The 20,586-nt window shown below is 34.7% G+C and overlaps 2 protein-coding genes and 1 pseudogene across 9 annotated transcripts; 2 read left to right on the top strand and 1 right to left on the bottom strand.

Moving 5' to 3' along the window:
• LOC104783939 lies at nucleotides 2,643-4,119 on the top strand. The gene is made up of 5 exons (XM_010509035.2): nucleotides 2,643-2,769; nucleotides 2,965-3,133; nucleotides 3,229-3,349; nucleotides 3,443-3,553; nucleotides 3,650-4,119. The coding sequence occupies exons 1-5, from the start codon at nucleotides 2,643-2,645 to the stop codon at nucleotides 3,983-3,985; spliced, it is 864 nt and encodes a 287-aa protein (XP_010507337.1). The 3' UTR covers nucleotides 3,986-4,119.
• LOC104783940 lies at nucleotides 8,851-10,546 on the top strand (annotated as a pseudogene).
• On the bottom strand, nucleotides 12,311-14,224 carry LOC104780738. Of its 8 annotated transcripts, none has more exons than XR_766805.2 (5): nucleotides 13,991-14,191; nucleotides 13,843-13,894; nucleotides 13,705-13,763; nucleotides 12,900-13,050; nucleotides 12,311-12,685 (listed from the first exon to the last, which is right to left on the bottom strand). XR_766805.2 is itself a non-coding variant. In XM_010505260.2 (5 exons), the coding sequence occupies exons 1-5, from the start codon at nucleotides 14,078-14,080 to the stop codon at nucleotides 13,295-13,297; spliced, it is 309 nt and encodes a 102-aa protein (XP_010503562.1). In that variant the 5' UTR covers nucleotides 14,081-14,224; the 3' UTR covers nucleotides 13,057-13,294. The 8 variants fall into 8 exon arrangements, 2 of the variants coding, with proteins under 2 accessions (XP_010503562.1, XP_010503563.1); XR_002037719.1 differs by having other exon boundaries at nucleotides 13,839-13,894; nucleotides 13,991-14,187; XR_766806.2 differs by having other exon boundaries at nucleotides 13,856-13,894; nucleotides 13,991-14,172.

A 20,586-nucleotide genomic window follows, 5' to 3' on the forward strand; every position in this document is an offset into this window, starting at 1 on the left:
TTCTTCCTCTCATCTCCCTTCCTCGATACACACAATACCAAAAACGAAAATCCAAAATCACAAATCTAAAAATGCAATCTTCATCACCAATCTTTTGATCTTTTCTTCTTCTTCTTCCGGCGAAGCTTCCAATCTCAGATTTGATCGTGTATCAGTTCTTCACCAATCGTGTATCAATATCATATGGAATGCTGAATCATCAAGATTAGTTAGTATAGTTTTATTTAAAATTAGTTGGACAAGTAGTATAAGACTATTACGTATGAGATTATAGAATATGAAACAAATATATTTAACATATTGTTACTTTTTCAAATATGAAATAAATTAGTTTTCAGTTTTTTCTTTAAGAATTATGTTTTATAAATTTATAGTTTAAAAAAATATATTAAATAAGAAATAAATTTGATAAAATGCACATTTTTTATATAAAAAAATAAAAATGTTAGGATTGAGTGCATAGAATTGAAACCTAATTTTATTATCATGTAATATATGAAGAAATTGTATAATCAAGAATATGCACCAAAGAATAGCTTAATGCTAAACAAAGTGATTATTTTATTTTGAATATGCACCAAGAATACTTTGATCTGAAATTAATTTAAAACAGTAATAAAATATATTTTCATATTAGGTAAATGATTGATGACAATTTGACATGCATGTAGCCTCCTTCTCCTAAGCTTTAATAAAAGCAAAGATGTTCGTAATATGCGTACATACTTATGTACGTTTTCTATGGAAAAGCCAGCCTAGCTCCTAAAACCTAGAGTCTAGACCACATCATTAGAGGATTAAAAAAAAATAAAGAAAAAGAGAAAGAAAAACAACAAGTAAATTCCCTGTTAAAAACGAAATAAAAGTTAAATGATTCAGATTGAACAGGTCTTTCTAGGCTTTGCCGACATTTAGGGTTCTTTTTTTTGGCATATTCTTAAATCTCCATTCTGCTTGTATGAGGTGATCTGCTGAAATTAATCCAAACTAAAATTTTGAATACTCTAAAGTGAATAATACACTCTCTATATTGATTTTAATTTTTTTTTAAATGAAGGAAATAAACAGTACGTAAAATAAAAAAGCTACTCGAGTGGTAAAGAAATCTAGGGTCTCATGACTACGAATCAATGGTGACTATTTTACTAGGTCTAGAGTATACTATATATAGAGTTGTGTTAGAAAGATAACCATATAACTTTGCCTCTGTTCTTCCTATTTTTATTTAATTTGTAAAGGTTAAACTTGGAAGAGCTTGTAAAATACGAACCGTGACGTTATTATAATTATGTGAACTAGGGTATTTTCCGGTTATTTTTTTTTTCTCGGAGAAAGAAACGAAGGGGTGAGAGATAGTAGTGGGCTGAGAGGATATAGAAGACGTAAGAAATTTTTAAACACCAATAAAATTGTTTAGTTACGCTTGTTGCTGTGTGGTTTAGAGCAGTTGAACCGGGAAAATGGTGCATTATAAGAAAATTTCCAAATGAAATATAAATAGTTGAATTCGTATCGAAAAATTGACACAAATTAAACTTAGAAGCTTTTATAGCATTCTGAAAAGTGAAAAAGTTGGACTGAGAACAAAAAGAGACGATGTGGTTGTGGCCACTCAGTTTAGTTGTCACATTAGGAAAAGACATCCGTAAATTTTAGTGGATACGTACGTTGTTTTAATTACAAGCATTTTATTTTATTTTGATTTTAACATGTCATTAAGAGAGAAAAAGTTCTATCTCAATTTTGTGTTATACTATCATGATATCTATAGAATATTATAGTTTGTTAATTTGAATATCGCAAAAGTATAAATAGAAGTCACATAATAAAAATATGCATTGATATATATGCTTTAACAAAAAGATTAATGATTAAAATATGCATCTTTATCAAACATATACATGAGAGTTGAAAACGTATATGTCTTGTATTGATGAAACGATCATGAGCTCTTGTTTCTTTAAAGCTTTGGGACTTTTGGTTTTATGTCCAATTTTCACTTACGAATTCTGAGTTTAGTATTTTATATATATATTTTGGTTGCCTTTCGGTTTAGAATTTAAACTCAACTACTGTAGATATAAATGCTATAGGAAAATATAAGAAGTCATCAACAGAGCAAACTTTTATTTTTATGGTAGATATTAAATAATCAGATGAAACAGTTGGTGAGATAGTAAATGCTATTACAACAAAACATTAATGTATTGTATATAGTAGTAGTAACCAAAACAAGAATTATATCTAGGGTTCTTCTTGTGGGTCGTTCTCCGGAAGTTTCTTACCGGCCGAGTAAAGTACGTGCGGTGTCGTCTTTCTAATTTTCCCTGTGGAATATCTTTCTCTCATAGTAAAAAGTAAATTCCTGGTTTTCCTACCTCTTGAATCAACCAATTTCAGTAGTTGTTTACTCTTTGGGCGTGATTTAATTAGCGAAACAGAGAATCTGATTCTTTGTTCTTCTGATGGTTTGTTTATAGAATGTTGTTGTTTGAGTGTTATTAATTTTTCTTTATTAGAAAAGAGTAATAATACTGATTTGGCATTTGTTGAGAAAATTGCTAGGGTTTTCCTTGCCACCTAATTAATTAGTTTGTGTTTCTGCATATTTTGTTTCTTTAAACCGATTACATTGATTTAGGATGGAGGGGCCTCCCAAACATGAGTTCACCTTGAAGAACCATGAAGGGCTTTTACGTGCTCAAGCTTTTTACAAACGGTGGTTTGGGGCAACAGAGATGGGAAGACATCAGCAGAGATTGAACTCAAGTTATCGGACTCCTGCGGCATGGCGATGTTGAATACATCATCATCATCAGAGACTTCTTCTTCTAGTGGGTAAGTTATATAAAAAATCAAAAAAATAAATCAGAACGCTTCTTGTTTTGTTTCATTTATTTAATTCACCGCTTCATTGTTTTAATTCACCGCTTCATTGTTTTGTTTCATTTATTTAATTGTTAGTGGGATCATTGTCGAGTCCCCCAACATCTCTGAGGCCATCACCAAAGTCAGACTTTCCAGTGCCGTGGTCATTCTACAAGAGTCTCCTATGGGACTTAAGTTCAGGGATCCCTTCGGATTCACCTGGACTCTCAGAGAAAAAGAGAGTAAGCCAGAAATTTGTAAACTGGTAAGTTAGTTATCGGTTGTTTAACCCCAAACCATTCATAGATATCCATTTATTTTAACATGTATATCTGATATCTAACATCCACCATTTCATAGTGTTGGTGTGAAGGTCAGGATCATGTTCTGGATTTGTGCTCTGTTCCCAAAACCCTCATGTGGACCAAGCTCCATGATACCATGTTACAGTAAACAGTATCTTTGGTTTTCACTTGAAGAGGTAATTTTTTCTAGGTTCTCTTAACTAATGTCATAAACATACGTATGTATAAACGCGTCTAATGCATTTTTTTTTTCTTTTCTTCCCCTGTAGAAACGGAGGAGACTAGTCAATTACCATCTCAATTATCAAAACGTGAGATTTGTTGAATATTTTACCCTTGTGTATGTTTCTCAGGATTCTCTCGCTAGCTTCGTCAGCCGAGTAAGTACAGTAATGTCAATCGTCTTTGTTTTGTTTGGTTATTGTGTACTTGACACATTTTAGTTGGTTGCTAATCACTAGTTCGTATTTCTGTAGTTGTTTCGTTTGATCTCAATTCTCCGATGGGCGCAATTGGCGTTTTGCGTTCAGCCACTGTTGAACCATCTTGCCACCAAAGAATACATTTCTGACTATTACGAGAGAGCCGTCGATAAGTACGAGGCACTTTTCGCAAGACTTCCACCCCCTGCTCGTGATCCAAGAGTGTTCCGGCGTGATGTCACTCTGGAGTGGATGGACCTAAAGACGACTGTTGCCGCCTTAGTCGAGTGGCTGCGAACTCAGATTTGGGCTATTGACAAGAACAAGGAGGATGATGCCATGTATCACATTCTTTCGACTGAGATTATGTATTGGAGAAACGAGGGATAAAAAAAAGTAGTTCAGTATTGGATTGCTTATTGATGATGTAAAACTCTCATGGAACTGTTTTAGGTCTTTAAATTTGTTGAAAACCTCATAAAAACATCAAGTGTTTAATTAATCCTCCCTTTTGTCTCTTTAAATTGTATCTTATCTGCTGGATGGTCTTATAGTTTTAGTCTTGTCAAGTCTTGATCAGGCAATGCTGGAAAACTTTGCATATGCTCTTTGTCATATTTCCACAAAGCCAAAGACATCGGAGTAACCACACAAGCTTACTAAACGAAACCCAATTTAATACAAAAGTACAGCGTTCAAAACTGCTACTGAAAAAAATAATCCTTATTCTTGGGCCTAGATCTCCAAGAACTTGTTTCATGCTTGTTCCATTAACATAATACGCATTGCTTTCTTTGGATTTCGGTTCTTGACAGACCATCACTACAGCATCAAAACTCCTTCTGACTTGTTCACTTCGTGGTTTATGCTGCTCATAGTTCTCTATTTTGCTCTTCCGCCTTGTCTTCTGATATTGCCTGCATGAGATTCGATTGGCATGAAGTGTTATTACAACATATTACTCTGTTGATACACACAGTTTCTCAGATATCATAGTTCAGGATCAAGGTTTTAGAATATCAAAGCAGAGAACCGATTCTAGAGTTAAGTTGCAGCTAATCTACCTCTGCTTGAACACCGTTATGTCTCCAACACAGAGATTTGAGGGCTTCGGTTAGTTTCTCACCAGATTCTTCTAAACGGCTTATGATTCCAGCTGATGCATGAGCAATAGCATCAGGTTGTGCGTTTCTGATCTTACAAATCACACCATGTTTTAGAAAGAATTTAAGGCTAAAAGTCAACCTCAGTCATTCTTGAGAATAAAGAAAGACCGATTTTGTAGACTGAACTTTTACTGTATTATTTCCTTAACAGACAATTACAGAGTGAGCTCTTATTTATACAACTTTGAGAAACATTCTAGGTTTTTTGACCACTCTCCTAATCTCAAGACAAGTGTTGAACATCTTCCACTTTGTCGTCTTGTTGCAGAGAGAGACAAGTTTGTTGTACTGCTGGACTCTGTTTTTGTAGTGGGCTTTTCATGTTTAGGCCTGAGCCCAAAACACTTTTGTCTTGGACTTGTTGTTGTAGACATTGGACTTGTTGTGGTAGACTCTCAATTCTCTTCGCAAAAAACATGGGATGACAACTCCTCATTGTTTCCAAATTTGCCAAAGTCTCCAAGTGATTCATCGGAATCGGAATCATCATCATCGTCGTCATCATCTTCATCCTCTAGAACAGCAACCCATTCCTGAAGTCAAGAATATGGTTCCTAATGAAGCATGCTAATACATGGCAAAAGTATTCCTCTCATAGAATTCCTTTGTGACTTAGTATAAAAGATGAAATAAAATATGTTAAACCTCCTCATCTTCGTCTTCAATTTCAAAGTCACTATCAGATAGACCCATCAGCTCCATTTTCTTGATCATCTCCATTGTATCAAAACCTACTATTACTTGCTGCAATGCATCCACAACATATTAAAGGTTAGTACAGATTAAGGCAGTGAAAAACCTACACAGAACAGTATAGTCAGCTATAACCAATAAAAACATATTGAAGCTAGAAGGCTGCTTACTGATTCATGTGTGTGCGTTTTGATTTAAAATAATGTTGAATTAACAAAACAAAAAAAATGGAAAACGTCACAAGATAGCCTTCTAGCTTTAGCTAATCTAACAGAAAAAAGAACAGATCTCTCATCCGACAAAACTTGGATTCGAAACACATACCATACACATACCCCATTTCGCTATACAAATTACACAACACCAAACACAATGAAACAAATTTCACAAACACAATTAAAACTAAAACCCAAACTAAAACTAAGTTTGACAGTGTTAGGTAGAACAAACCATGACAGGGAACTAAGGATGATTAATTTTTCTCTTACCTCCATTATGATCTGTTATATATGGTAATATCTGGCAAGAGTATATTCTCATGAACTCCATCACCAATTGAACCTGAAAGCATCAGGGTTCCTTTATTGTTCACCTGAACAAGACAATGAATTTGTTTTACCACAAATATGAATATGAGAAGAAAGCCTAAAGAATCAATCTCTGAGACTTTGACTGGTTCCAAGGTTCACAGAAAAAGTATCTAACGTAGTACTAAATTTGACAAGAAACATAACTGCATTTACTACAAAGTATCTATAAACATAAAGATAAGCTATTTATAAAAACTAGAGTCTATTAACATCTTGAGGAAACCAAAACTCACCATCATCAAGAAGCAGCGTTTTATCTGTAATGTTATTTTTGTATAACATTTAGTTACTCAGTCACCCAGTAGTCAGTAGTCAGTAGTCAGTAGTCACCACCACAGGAGCAAACACAAAACCGGAACACATGAAATAAATACGTTGTAACCCATCTTCCAGCCTTTGCGTATATGTCAGAAAGCAATACGCTTGGTTGTAATTCGATTGCTCAGCTGCTAGTAGACCAATGTCTGTTACAGAATGCACCGTGCAAGCTCCTAACTGATAGCGCTCCCCAGACTCTCTCCCTCGTTTGGTTCCATTGACATTTCTTGTATGAATGTGTAAGCTTCTTTGACCAAGAAGATCCACCATACAAGCCAAATGCTCACAACGTAGAAGTGATCTTGTAATGATCTGTCATGGGTTTGAAATAACTCCGACCTTCTTCTAGTAATCCTGTGTGGCTGCAAGCAGCGAGCGTTGTGACATAGCTTGAATCCCTTTACGGTAAAACCCATCAGTTACATAGCTTCTGACCATAACGTTAATGATGATAACGTTTCTGTCAGGAATTTCATCGAACACCTTGCGTGATGATACCAGATAAGCATAAGTCCGACACCCAAAGACGAATTGATCTTCCCAAATGATTCTGGACCAGACTGTTCTATGTGTTCTGAGATCTGGGTAAGTGTCAAGTACCTGACCAAGTGACCAAGCACGAAAGCCTGTCTCCTGTCCAATTTCGGTACGGACGAAGATACATTCCGTGATTCTGAGCTTCAGAAAATGTACAAGACGGAGATCGACATTGATGCGTTCACATGATCTTTGAAATCGAACATCATCACTCGCTTTGATGCGTGACCAAAATAGTAACGGTAAAATTGTTGTGTCTCCGGGTATAGAGGTTATATACATCAAATGTAGTTAAACCGGATCGGACCGGTCTCACATGGCTACTTTAGATACCAAATCAGACCAAGAGCTTTAGATATTATTGTGTATAATCTTGTTTGCGTTTGTCCAATCCAAGACAGGTGCAAGAGTCATATTGCACAATCTAGTTTTACATACAAAACATATTTTACAAAATATTTCCATCTAATTAATGGATCTGACTGGTAACATACGAAATTGTAAGCTTAAACACTAAACTGTTACTCTAATATAATAGTGCTAAAAGCTGAGAGTAAAGTAAAGTTTTTACTAACGTTTTTGTGATTGACTAATTTTTCTAATTGCGTAGTTTATCACTATTCTTATATTTTATCAATTACACTACCAATCTCACTGGTCTTTGTTTAAAAAATAGTTTTAGGTAGAATCTGAAATGGTCACATACATCGTGCTTTATATCATTATACTTAATATATGTTCTCTTTTACCATCAACCATCTTATAGTTGTATAATTTCTCTTCACCCTTCAAAGCCAAATTACCGCAGTTTTCTTAGCTAAAGATCTTTTAGCAGCTCGATGACCCTCTCTCTCTCACCAACATTTGATGAGAAGCTCTTCTCATTTGTCTTTATCTTCTCCTTTTGGTGTCTCTGTCTATCGGTCTGTATTGACAACAAAATTGTCGATGCCATTCTCCCGTTTTAATTGAAATGGTGCATTCTTTCACATGCTTAATTTAACTCGTAATAACCTAAACAACTCTTACATTATTTTCTCTATCTAGAGAAAGTTAGGTTTGAAATGCATTTGCTTTACATGCTATATTGTCCATAGCCAAAAAAGGACTAAAGCTAGTACTTTTTAAAGAATCTAGTTATTTTTTTTTTTGGTCATCTGAAATTTTATTTAAAAAATTGGTTTCACATCAAAAAAGATTATAACGCCCAAAAGAAAGAAACATAAGCCGGTGGACTACATAAATGACCCTAGAGTCAATAGCCCAAAAGAGGAAAACAAAACTCTAAAGTATAGGAAAACATATTAAAACCAAAGGATAATACAAGAAGGAGAAAAACAAACTAAACTCTATATTTGAACAAAAGCACAAGAGATTCCCACAAAGCTTCCCTATAGAACCCCGTTAACGCCGAAAGCACTAGAAAGACCGGATAAGCTTACAACAAAGACTCCTAGAAGCAAATCAACAGAGATGAAAGCACAAATCCAACGCGACCAGAGACCCAAATATAACTACCAGCACACCTCACCAGTCAATTAGGGAGAACTATAAACATTAGGGTCAAGGCAAAAACCTTACGAATTTAAATAAGTATATGTATGTATATAGAGACAAATTTTAAACATTTGTCAACAAAATTAACGTGTACTGATATTTAAACTGAGATTTTTAGATTTATTCTTCTATCTTTACATAGATAGAGATACATAGCTAGCGTACGTGGAATAATACATGATACGTATCGTTAGTTGACGTAAAGAAAAACCTTTATTTGTTGTTCGAAAGAAATGCTTTCATACGAGAGGAAAAAAACAAATTATATGCCTTCAGAATTGACCTATTTTGGCTATAAAAGGATTCTTTAAGATATGGACTTTACACTCTTTACTCATCCTCTCCATTAAACCCAATCAAAGAGTTTTTTTATTTATTTTTTTCCTTGTAAAAGATGAAGTTCTCTGCTTCTTCTTCTTCTACTTCGTTCACATGGAGAATCTTAATCACATTGGGATGTCTTATGCTTTTGTCCGATGCTCAGCTTACTCCTACCTTTTACGACACTTCATGTCCTAACGTTACCAACATCGTACGAGATACCATTGTCAACGAGTTAAGGTCAGACCCTCGTATTGCCGCGAGTATCCTTCGTCTTCACTTCCACGTTGCTAACTATTGTATGTAACAAACTAACAATATGTATCATATTAATGATTTTTTCATGTTTTTATTCATATTATCATTTGCTTTTATTATTTGAATTTTATTATATACTCCTATTTAAATGAGATTGTATATAAACATTTCAATAGTCTAGTTTATTCACGATATTTTATCTTTATTGCGTAAAATAGGGTATTTATGGATTACAAAAAAAAAAAAACACTCAATGGTTACATCGTACTGGTGGTAAAGATTCAACTTTATATTTATGGATGTAATATACTGACTAACAATTTGACAAATGGTAAATTTTGGACTTTAAAAGGGTTGTGACTTGTGATGCATCAATCTCGTTAGTCAACACGATATCGTTTTGAACATAGAAAGATGCATTTGGAAACGCAAATTCGGCATGAAAGCCGCAGTGGAGAGGGAATGCCCAAGAACGGTCTCATGCACGGATACGCTCAACAATCTGTTCTTGTTAAGAAAATTGGATAGGTCGTTTACTATATTGAAAACCAAAAAAAGATCTTATCACAATAATAAAATTGGTAAGACTACGTTTTATGTTAGGAATTTAATTATATATATAATTAAATTTTTCAAGAAAATATTGGAAATTAAGAAAAACCTTCCTTTGAGTAATATCATCTATGAAATTATATAACATGTTTTTATTCTTTACGCATTAAAATTTTTGAATGATATCATAGGCGGGAGGTCCTTCTTGGAGAGTTCCTTTGGGGAGAAGAGACAGCTTACAAGCATTTTTGCAACTCGCTAATGCAAATCTTCCTGGTCCATCCTCCACACTTCAAGTACTTAAAGATAGATTTAGAAATGTTGGCCTCGACCGTCCTTCTGATCTCGTTGCGCTCTCTGGTAAATTAATAAAAGGATATTAAACACCAATTCATATAGTTGTAATCAGCTGAGTTTTGTTATTAATTTGATCTTATGCTCTTTCTTTTGTTTAGGTGGCCACACATTTGGTAAAAACCAGTGCCGGTTTATTATAAACAGACTATACAACTTTAGCAACACCGGTTTACCCGACCCTACTCTCAACACTACTTACCTCCAAAATCTTCGAGGATTGTGTCCTCGTAATGGTAACCAAAGTGCCTTGGTGGATTTTGATTTGCGTACGCCTACGGTATTCGACAACAAATACTACGTTAACCTTGGTGAGCGAAAAGGTCTTATCCAGAGCGACCAAGAGTTGTTCTCTAGCCCCAATGCAACTGACACAATCCCCTTGGTGAGATCTTATGCCAATAGCACACAAACCTTCTTCAATGCGTTTGTTGAGGCGATGAATAGGATGGGAAATATCACACCTCTCACAGGAACTCAAGGACAAATCAGATTGAATTGTAGGGTGGTGAATTCCTCCAACTCTATACTCCAAGATGTGGTTGATATTGTTGACTTTGTTAGCTCTATGTGATCGATCGAGAATATATAGTTGACTAAAAATATGTGGCTACAAGAATATATATATATATATATATATATATATGTCAAAACAATAAATCGCTCTCAAATGATAAACTTGATGAGCAGGTGAAGATCTCAGTAGCTTTCTATTTTCATTTTTATATATGTTTATTTCAGCCTTTGGAGGTGTTTCTTCAGTCAGTCTAAACTTGGTTTTGGATATACTATCCTAATAAAAATGATTAAAAGTATTATGTAAGTGATAGTATTTTATGATCTTTCTTATCTAATCTTATTTAATCTACATGTGATATGCTCGATTTGAACATTCTAAAACCAAACTATATCATCTACAATAAATCACATATACTAGATCAATCCCCAGTGTGGGTATAGAGATACTAATAGATTGGTCAGATTTAGAGGCATACTAATAAAACTTTTGTAAAAAAAAAGTAACCCAAATCTTTTCATCACAGTTTACAGTTGTACGTCTTATGATACGTAGTATCATTTCATGTCTATAGAATTTTGTTCGTCTAAAATAACTTCTTTGTCGGTGTCGTACTCTTAATAGTAATAAGAGTTATGAGTTATCAATGTTGTTGGAATTTCCCGATTAAGAAATATAGCAACCATGCATGCACCTTCAGACCTATTTCCGCATAAGATTCCCAACTCCTACTAGCAAACAGCACATCAAGATTATTAAATGACATGAAGCCGTGATAAGATGATTCACGCTCCAATGCTACCCTTTAACTTGGAGACTGTGATCAAAATATTCAAAAGACTAGTAAACTATTCTCTTAAATCTTAGACTTTCCCCTTGTTTTAGAATTTTTGTGGCAAGGTAGTCTTATACAATTCCAAATCAATTGCAGAGTTTAGGCTAAAAAAAATTATTTTAATTTTAAGACATTACTAGATATTCACTCGCGGTACACCGCGGGACTATAGTTTTTTTTTTTAACAATGCATAAAATTATTTATTTATTATTTTATCTACATATGTAAATAATGTGTTTTATATATTTTAAATGTACTATAGTTTTAAAGTATAATATATTGTATAATTCCTATTGTGTATATCTATTGTTTGTCCACCGGTTACAAATTTAAAATATCATTATTATTCATATAGTTTACCTTAGTAAACTATTATACTGTTGTTATCATTTGGAATTTTTATTTACAATGTATTTAAAGTATATTTGTAACTCTTGTTTTTTATAATTAGATGAGTATACTACAGTTATAAAAATGTTATAAACTATTATACCGATTTACGGGTTGACAAACATAATTTAGGTGGTTTCATCTATACATATTTTAACATTTTTGTATTTATAATTGTGCAATTCGATTAAAATAATGGAGTGTTTTGTAATTGGATATTTTATTTATTTTTATTTTTTTACTTATTAGTATGGATCAAATCTCTTTATTTTAATATATTAACTATTACTTATTAGTATGGATCAAATATTATTATAATATTTTTGCTTTTTGTTTTTTTGTATCCTATTATTATAATATTATTGTTTTTGTTTGTCTCCACCAACTAAATCTGATTGTTTCCAGCAAAAAAAAACGTTAATTCTTTTTTTTCTTATATCTTTGACGTTCTGTTTTTTTTTTTTCAAATCTGAAAAATCATAAGTTCTTTGTTATGATTCTTTCATATTCAAATAAGAAATAATAGATTAGGAAGCCTTTTTAAATTTAGATTCCATATCTCCAAAATTCCATATCGTTTTCATCTCCACAATTCCTCTTATGCATATAAGAGTATCGGTTCCAGGTAAATAAAAAATCTGTTCTTTCTGTTGTTGATTTCTTAAAAGTGTTTCTGATTTTGATGTTGGGTTTCTGATGGACATCGTTTTTGAACTCACATATGGTAATATAAGGGTTTTTGATCACTTGTAGATAACATGTGGCCACTCGTTCTTGGAGACTATGCTTTCCCATCCACAGGTCCGCCATCTTGTTGTTGTCCATGATATCAATGAGCTATACGGCTACCTCTCTGTTCAAGTTCTAGCCATAGCTGGCTATAGCTGCTACGTCGTGACTTTTCTTGTGGGCAAGCGTCACGTGAGACCGTTCAAGCTTTTGTTGTATCCTCTTTTTTCTTTCTCTAGAAATAATCCTACTGTTGGGTGTGTTGTGGCCAACTGATAAGGGAAAACATTTATTAGCAGCAAAGCCAATACATAACCTTGAGTTCTCTAATGCATAAGCTAAATGGAAAAAATGATGTGGGCTCACTCGGGCAAGAACAAATTCAGACTTCAGTTAATCAATTCTTCAGCCTTTAGTTTTCAAATATATGAACATTCTTATTCTTTTTTTTTTTCTTTTTGGTAGTTTAAGAATTTGGTTGGTTACCTTTTCAAGAAGACTCTGAACTTGAGGATTTAACAAATGCTTCATCAGCTAAATGGTTGGTTTGAGAAGAAATTCTTCAGCAGCTAAATGGTTTGGTTGGAGAAGTGGAAACATGTTCCGTATCTGTCATGCTTGCAAGCCTAATCATCCTCTGAATTTGCCATTAACAAAAGAACAGAGAAACAAAACAATGGTTACTCATCATAATCCTTGTTAAACCACACTATACAGCAAACAAAACATACAACAATGAAGACTAAGTTTGAGGCTTTGCAAGCTCTAAAGAAATCACTTTCATATACAGTTTGCTGGTTTAACAATAGAGAAAAATGGTCCAGAAACCGGGCTAAAACAAAAATACATCACCAATATCTTCTCCCACACATCCTCTGCTTTTAAGCAGTCTTGCGATCATGGTACAAATGAGACACCACCAATATTCTATGGAACACAAGAAGCATCAATAACCTTGTGTAGAAAGAATACTACTTCATACAACATTATTCCATATACTTGGTGTAGCATAAGAATACCACCAATATATGTGGTTCATGTGTTTATTATGTGCTGTCACTGTCTATCAAATAAACTAACGAAGTGTGTTATGGTCAAGAGATCGATAATTGAACCTGTCTGTTTTAAGTCCTAGAACATAAGCAGAAATACACAATTCTGAGATTAACGGATTGTCCTAGAACATAAACAGAAAATATACATTCAACCTCTACAAAAATCAGTATTTACATCAAATCTAGAAAATTGATAACAAAAGGATTATTAGTTCAAGGATGTAAGATGAGTTTACCAGGGAGATCCAATTACGAAATGAAAGCAGTCTCGTGGTTCTTCTTCTGTCCAAGCCAACTGCACCATAAAAACGATAAAGTTAGTCACAGATTCTAATAAGAAATTGAATAATTTCAAATGTCAGAACCATACAAACCGCAAAGCCATACCAAACGCCGTAATATCCTACCAGCCACCGGATCAAACAGCTGCAGTTGAGAAACAAAACAAACCCATAATCATATCGATTGTTTAGAATCAAAGAAAACAAAAACAAAAAACTAGCAGATAGTAATCAAATTTACCTCTAGGGTCGTGATTGGTTTTATCACTGGAGTTGATCTTAATCCAATAAAAACACGATAAAGAACTGCCGCCTCCTCCGCTTGATCCATAGAATTGTGAGTCCCGCAACAACATCTAGGTTTATAATTATTTGGAAAAGGGTTTCGTTTCTCAATTAGTGATCAATAATAAAGAGCCATCCGAATACAATTATAAAGGATCCAGAAAAACACGCGGATCCTTGTTTTTTCCGACCCGTTTGTAATTGATCCAGTGGCATGGCTTGTAAATAATTAACAACTCTAAGATTTATTTTATAAACATCTCCAAAAATATATATATATATATAGATGTAAGAGATTGATTTATACTCCGTTTAGATGGGTGGTAAATTTGGCTTATGTGTGGATCAAAAATTTGTTACTTTAAATATAAAAATATAGGCAACGATTTTGGGGTTTATTAATAAAAAAACTTCTAAATCACAACGAATCATTTTCCTCTTTTTAAAATTTTTATTAATAGTAGGTTCCAAATTGGTTCCAAATTTTTAGAAGTAGATATATCTCTATCTAATCGAGATGGTAGAGTTGACATTTGAGATGCATTTAGATATGGAAGTACAGTTGACTTTTCGAATCCGGAACCAAAGTACTGTTGATTTTATAATTTGAACGGTCGGCACAGTAGTACGAGCTTAGTTAAAACTTAAAAGTAAAAATGTACAAGCAAATCAACTCACTTTTTTAATATCCTTTTGATAGGATAATATATTTATACTGCCTACTCGTATTTGTATATCAGTAATCATAATTGATATATCATACTTTTTACGTGTTTTAGCCATGAAATAAGTCTTATTTATAAAATCTTTTGGGAAAAAAGTCGATTAAATCATGAACTTACACAAAAACACCAATTAAACCCTGAATTTTCCCTTAAATCATCCAATTGTGTTGACAAATCTAATTAAACATCACATTTTATAAAAAACACCAATTAACATATCGCGAAAAATTGGGTAACAGAAGAACTAACATCCGTTTAACACCGTTAACATCTGTTAAATTTAACCCGTTAGACTAATTAAAAAACTCGAAATCCCCAAATCATTCGATCCCTAATTTTATTAACCCTAAAAATCGATTTGATGCCGAAAGTTAAAAACAAGGGTGTGATTTCGTTTGTTGGAGAAAGAGTTGAAGATCCACCGCGAGATGAATCAAATAGTCTAATTATGTATGAAGCTCAAGAGGACGAGGTCGGAGGAGTTGGACCTTCGGAGGTTGGAGCTGTAGAGGTTGAGGTCGGAGAAGGATTTGATGCTTCGGAGGCTGAGGTCGAAGGAGTTGGAGCTGTAGAGGTTGAGGTCGGAGAAGGATTTGATGCTTCGGAGGCTGAGGTCGAAGGAGTTGGAGCTGTAGAGGTTGAGGTAGTCGAAGGATTTGGAGCTTTGGAGGCTGATGTCGAAGAAATTGGAGCTGTAGAGGTTGAGGTAATCGAAGTAGTTGGAGCTTCGGAGGCTGATGTCGAAGGAATTGGAGCTGTAGAGGTTGAGGTCAGAGAAGGATTTGGTGCTCAAGAAGTTGTATCAGTGGCCGGTGATAAAGGTCAAGCTAAAAAACGGCATCGAAACAGAAGAAAAGAAGCGGTGAAGACGAGGCTATTGAGGCTGAAGTGGAGCATGAAGTGGAGCACGACAGTGAAGATGACTGTGTGGCGTATGATGATGACGACTTCGATGATGTTGATGATGGAGTTGGTGGTGAAGATAACGAAATGCAGGGTGTGGAAGAAGATGTTAACGCAAACATTGCAGACGACTTCCCAGAGGCTGTTAGAGGAATAGAAGATGGTTCTGATTCCGACAGCGGTGATGATATATGGGACGATGACAAAATTCCAGATCCTTTGTCATCTGATGACGAAGACGAGGTCCAAGACAAAGAAGATGGAGGTCGTAGAGATGATGACGATCCAGAGGGTTTGTTAGTAGTGGAGAAAACGTACAACTCTCCTGAAGAATTCAAGCTTGCATTGTTGATGTACTCGTTAAAGACAAGGTACGATATTAAACTCTATAGGTCTCAAGCTTTGATAGTTGGTGCGAAGTGTTGTTATGTGGATGATGATGGTTTGAGATGTCCTTGGAGAGTCTATTGTTCATATGAGAAGAGGAAGCATAAGATGAAGATAGAAGTATATGTCAATGAGCATATATATGTGAGGTCAGGCTATTCGAAGATGTTGAATCGGTCTACAATTGCTTTTTTGTTTGAGGAAAGGCTGAGATTGAATCCAAAGATTACTAAATACGAAATGGCTGCTGAGATACAAAGAGAGTATAAGTTGGAGGTGACTCCAGACCAATATGCAAAGGCAAAGACTATAGTTATGAAAGCAAAAAGAGCTAGTCATGAATCCCAGTTTGCGCGTATATGGGATTATCAAGCAGAGGTTTTGCAGCAAAACAAAGAGTCTGAATTTGAGATTGAGACAATCCCAGGGCCGGTAGTTGGAAGCAAGCAGAGGTTCTTTAGGTTATATATTTGTTTTAAATCACAGAAAGAATCTTGGAAAGAAACATGTAGACCTATCATAGGATTGGATGGAGCATTCCTAAAGTGGGATATGAAAGGTCATGTTCTAGCTGTTGTTGGTAGAGATGGAGATAATAGAATTGTTCCTCTTACTTGGGCAGTTGTAGAAATAGAAAATGATGATAATTGGGATTGGTTTGTGAGACTTATTGCTGCAAGTTTGGGTCTTCATACAATGAGGAATATCGCCCTCATTTCAAATAAACAATCGGTGAGTCTACTATTAGTATATTTAAAGTGTTATTTATACTATACAATCGATGATAGGTCTAACAAATGTTACTTTTTTCAAGGCTTGGTCAAAGCTATCCATAGCGTTCTGTCACATGCTGAGCATCGACAGTGTGCTAAACACATAATGGAGAACTGGAAAAGAGACAGCCACGATCAACAACTACAATGGATTTTTTGGAAAATAGGACGCAGCTACACCACATGAGAGTTTAATGATCGTATGGCAGAGCTAAAGGCCTACAATCCTCAAGCTTACGCATCCCTGCAGCTTACTAATCCACTTACCTGGAGCAGAGCTTTCTTTAGGATTGGTACTCTCTGCAATGACAACCTCAACAATCTAAGTGAGTCTTTTAATAGAACTATAAGACAGGCAAGGAAGAAGCCTTTATTGGATATGCTAGAGGACATAAGGAGGCAATGCATGGTTAGAAATGCAAAGCGCTTTGTCATAGCTGACCGGATGAAGACACGGTTCACAAAGAGAGCTCATGCGGAGATTGAAAAAATGATAGTTGGGGCAGGAGCTTGTCAGAGATATATGGCAAGACACAACATTCATGAGGTATATCAGAATGGTGTTGGCTATAGTGTTGATATGAATGAGAGAACTTGTGGTTGCAGGAAGTGGCAAATGGTTGGAATCCATTGTGTTCATGTTGCATGTGTGATAATAGGAAAGAGAGAAAAGGTGGAGGACTATGTGGATGCTTGTTACACAAGGATAAGGTGGAGAGATATAGGGATGGTATTAGGCCTGTCCAAGGGATGCAATTGTGGCCTAGGTTGAATAGGCTGGCTGTATTGCCACCACCATGGAGAAGAGGGAACCCAGGAAGACCGTCTAACTATGCAAGGAGGAAAGGAAGAAATGAATCTTCATCTTCGTCAAATAAGATGTCACGGGAAAAGAGGGTCATGACATGCTCTAACTGCTTCCAACAAGGGCAAAACAAGCATGGCTGCAAAAATCCTACTGTGGTTTCAAGTGCACCAAAGAGACCAAGAGGTCGACCAAGGAAAAACCAAGAACCACAAGAACCAAGGGTTGGGTCACAAGCTCAACAAGGATCCCAAGGACCAACGGTTGGGTCACAAGCTCAACAAGGATCCCAAGGACCAGTGGTTGGGTCACAAGCTCAACAAGGATCCCAAGGACAAGAAGAGCAAGAACTTGGTCGATATGGATCATGGTTTCAGTGTTCCTCCTAGATTATCTTTATGAATGAATTGTTACTTTGTTTGGTTTGAGTGTTCATGAATGCTGTTTGTTGTTGTGTGAACCAAATGTTTTTCATTAGGTTTGTTTGTTTTTGTCTTCTTTGGTTTAGTGTGTTGAACGTGGATCGATGTTATGGTTCAACTAGTTGTGTGAACTAAATGTTTTCATTATGAATGCTTTTTGTTTTCAACCTCCTTTTTGTTTTGTGAAACTCATAGCCAAACCAAATTTATTCATTACCAAAGACACAATACAAAGACACACAACTACAACCGATGAGATCCTACACCAAAGACAAAACACAAAGACACTAGTAACCAAGAACAAATGTTCCTTTTGAGGTTTTACACATTAGAATTACAATGACAATTACAGTAACACAAAGGCATACCAAGCACAATATCATCAATTTCCATTTATTAAGTTCTCTTTTGCTAAACATTGCATCTTCCTTCAATTCTTCAATCTGAGTCTTTAACCCATCAATTTCGACAGCAACCTCAGATCTTGCATTGCTTATCTCATTGTTAATAATGGAGATTTTCGGCAATGCTTCAAAACCTCTTCGTACACACCTTCTTCCACCCACTTAAACAAATGCTCCTACAATTGTTAATTGATTAACTTTTATCAAAGAAAGCTAGAAAACACAAATTCATTACAAAATTAGTTACTTACATCTCCTCTGGTTGGACAACGAAAGTAAGGTCTTCATGGGTTTTGCTTCGTACTCGACATGTAGATGGCAACATCTAAGCCGCAATGACACTTTCTCGGAAAACCATGGCAACCCCGTCCTCTGTTCTCACAATTTGATTGTCCAAAATTGCAACTCATATCTCAAAATCGTGAAAAAGAGAAGGTGAAGAGAGGATGATGCGAAATCGATTTTTAGGGTTTGTAAAATTAGGGATCGAATGATTTGGGGATTTCGAGTTTTTTTTAATTAGTCTAACGGGTTAAATTTAACAGATATTAACGGTGTTAAACGGATGTTAGTTCTTCTGTTACCCAATTTTTCGCGATGTGTTAATTGGTGTTTTTTATAAAATGTGATGTTTAATTAGATTTGTCAACACAATTGGATGATTTAAATGGCCTTAGGGAAAGTTCAGGGTTTAATTGGCGTTTTTGTGTAAGTTCATGATTTAATTGACATTTTTCCCAAAGTCTTTTTGGTATTTTTAGAGTCTTTTGAGTCTTTATAGGATTTAGCATGGATGGAAGTATAATGGAGCTAAATAGGAGGATTTGGAGCATAATCAAGCATTGAGGCTGAGCTACGAAGTTGGGAGACCAGCTCAAGAGCAAGCATCGATCGATGCTTCATATGTGTCGATCGATGCAGTGTCCACAAGACAAATCGGAAGTTTTCCCACAAGTTTTGAAGATTTACAAAACTGCCCCAAAGTTTTCCATATTTGCATCATTAGTCTCTATTCGTATTTTAGGAATATATATATAGGATTTTTATGGTCATTGTTTAGACCGAAGCTTTAATTTTTCCTGCAACCTTTTGAGAGAGAAATCCCTGAGAGATTTTTAGAGAGCTTTTGGAGAGAAGAATCAAGACTCATTCGAGAGAAGATTCAGAACTCCTTTTCTACTTCTTTTAATATCTTTAATGTTATCTATTTTATTCATGATTTGTGTTTTTACAATTATGTCTGAGTAGATCTGCTTGTTAGGTTTAGAGTTTCTCATTAGGGATTTCATGGATTGTTAGATTGATTAATTGTTTGGATTCATTATCTTTCGTGTTCTTCACCATAGGTTGTTCTTAAAGCTAGACTTTTGATTAGTCATCTGGATTTAGATCTTAGGATTATTGATTGATATGAGAATATAATTGATTTTTCTGACAAAAACCTTTGGTGAGCAAAATTACTTTTTGCAAAGAGATTTTAATTAGTGATTTTGTGAACTTATCTAAACTTGATTTTATTGCTGGTTTTTAACTTGAATTTTGCAAAGAGATTTGGATTTTCGAGTTTTAAAACTTAGATAATATTTGCAGTGAGAACTAATTTATTTTACAATTGTGTTTAGAGTTCAAGAACGGTGCTTAATTATTGAATCCTGCTTACTTAATTAATTGATCTGATTTTCCATGATTTCCTAAGAATTTCCCTAGGCCTAGCGTTTTTAATTCCTAAATTTACAACACTTTTGAATTCTGTTTTGCATTGCTTTTAAATTAATATTTTTGTTTAGCATAATTAAAAGATTATTAAATCTATTGTGTGATCTAGAGTCCTTGTGGATATGATCCCTAAGTATTACAATTGATCTCTTAATTTGAGAGAGTAGCTCAGGCTTAAATTTGAGCATATCAATAATAAAACCACAACTGACGTTCGGCTTAAAAAAACTATCAAATGTGCCATGAACAGTATTCTTTCTTTCCAAATCTGCCATAATCGATTAAGTCTTTTCAAATGTGCCACAGCGATGGGAATTGGCGGACAACTTAAATTGGTGGAAAACACTTTTTACATTTGGTGGACAACTTTAACCTCTTTGGTGGACAACTTTAATTTTTTAAGACAATTTCAACCCC

This window comes from Camelina sativa, chromosome 4 (genome assembly GCF_000633955.1).
Source record: "Camelina sativa cultivar DH55 chromosome 4, Cs, whole genome shotgun sequence".
Lineage (NCBI taxonomy): Eukaryota > Viridiplantae > Streptophyta > Magnoliopsida > Brassicales > Brassicaceae > Camelina > Camelina sativa.

What these genes read in the sequence shown, in the direction of transcription:
- LOC104783939 (XM_010509035.2), top strand. Translation starts at nt 2,643, where the DNA reads ATGGAGGGGCCTCCCAAACATGAGTTCACCTTGAAGAACCATGAAGGG. An exon ending in TCAGCAGAGATTGAACTCAA is followed by an intron (nt 2,770 to 2,964) that starts GTTATCGGACTC and finishes TTTAATTGTTAG; the next exon opens with TGGGATCATTGTCGAGTCCC. An exon ending in AGCCAGAAATTTGTAAACTG is followed by an intron (nt 3,134 to 3,228) that starts GTAAGTTAGTTA and finishes ACCATTTCATAG; the next exon opens with TGTTGGTGTGAAGGTCAGGA.
- LOC104780738 (XM_010505260.2), bottom strand. Translation starts at nt 14,080, where the DNA reads ATGGATCAAGCGGAGGAGGCGGCAGTTCTTTATCGTGTTTTTATTGGA. An exon ending in AACCAATCACGACCCTAGAG is followed by an intron (nt 13,895 to 13,990) that starts GTAAATTTGATT and finishes TCTCAACTGCAG; the next exon opens with CTGTTTGATCCGGTGGCTGG. An exon ending in CTAGGACTTAAAACAGACAG is followed by an intron (nt 13,341 to 13,528) that starts GTTCAATTATCG and finishes TGTGTTCCATAG; the next exon opens with AATATTGGTGGTGTCTCATT.